The 1,012-nt window shown below is 49.2% G+C and overlaps 1 protein-coding gene across 1 annotated transcript in view; it reads right to left on the reverse strand.

Moving 5' to 3' along the window:
* Positions 1-1,012, reverse strand: part of MOB3C (MOB kinase activator 3C) — a 14,477-nt gene that overhangs the window by 3,979 nt on the left and 9,486 nt on the right. The window contains exon 2 of the mRNA XM_010137316.1: positions 444-646. Within this exon, the coding sequence (XP_010135618.1) occupies positions 444-646 (203 nt within the window). The remainder of the gene's footprint in view (positions 1-443; positions 647-1,012) is intronic.

The raw sequence follows: 1,012 nt of genomic DNA on the forward strand, positions 1-1,012 counted from the left end.
GGGACTTTAGTCCGCTAATCAGAAGACTCAAGACTGTGGAGAGGAGATTTGGGCTCAAATCTGAACCCAGAAAGCCATGTAGACACAACTGGCTGGAAACACTTTGACATGCTAGTAGCATTAGAGCTACCAAGACAGCACAGAGGGACACTCTGTAACAGTGCTCGTGAGGATACTGAGGAGCAATTCATAGACATGGCAGCAAGGTTTATGGAGGGTTTTCAAAGGGTAAGGTGTTTCCTCAGTGTTGCTGGGAAGATCGTTCTTGAAGCACTAAGGCTGATGGTTAGAGAGCAGAAAATATGGGTGTTCTTCTGAGGTAGGGTGGCTGAAAGAATCCAGAGAGGGCGACTGCACTGCTCAGAGTCCGGCACCCACCACCGCCGTGTTCAGCCCACACCACTCTCAGCCCCTCTACCTCGCCGTCCCTGGGGCATCCTTACCAAAGGCTCTAGCTCCCGATGGTCAACAAGGCTAAACTCCCTGATGAAGTAGTAAAAGTGCTTGTAGCAGGTGTTGACATGAGCCTCGGCACCCATGTTGATGATGCTGTCAAAGTGGTGGATGTAGACATGGACAAAGACACGGAAGAGGCGGGTGAGGATCTTAGTGCAAACTTGCTGGAACTGCTTGGGAAAGGGAACACCTGCAAAACAGAAGCAAGTTGGAAGCCATTTGTGCATTAAAACAAACAAACAAACAAACAAACAAACAAAACCAGCTAGCATTTAAATGTCAGTGTCATGCTTAACAGGCAGTCGTGGATGATGAGGAAGAACTCCTGTGGCTAATGTCAAGAGTCACAGCTGCACTGGGACTAGCTCTTCCCACAAACTTCCTCATTGCCCAACCAGCAATTTCATGCAGGCAGGCACAGTCTGAAAATTTGGGAAGCTGCCCTGGGAGAGAAGATTTCTTATCCAGCAGAGGAGGCCACATCTTTCCACATCTGGCTTTATCCAGAGCAATCTGGCAGAGGATCCTTCTGCCCTCTCTCCCTGCCTTTTCCCTA

Source organism: Buceros rhinoceros, unplaced genomic scaffold, assembly GCF_000710305.1.
Source record: "Buceros rhinoceros silvestris isolate BGI_N320 unplaced genomic scaffold, ASM71030v1 scaffold30575, whole genome shotgun sequence".
Classification (NCBI taxonomy): domain Eukaryota; kingdom Metazoa; phylum Chordata; class Aves; order Bucerotiformes; family Bucerotidae; genus Buceros; species Buceros rhinoceros.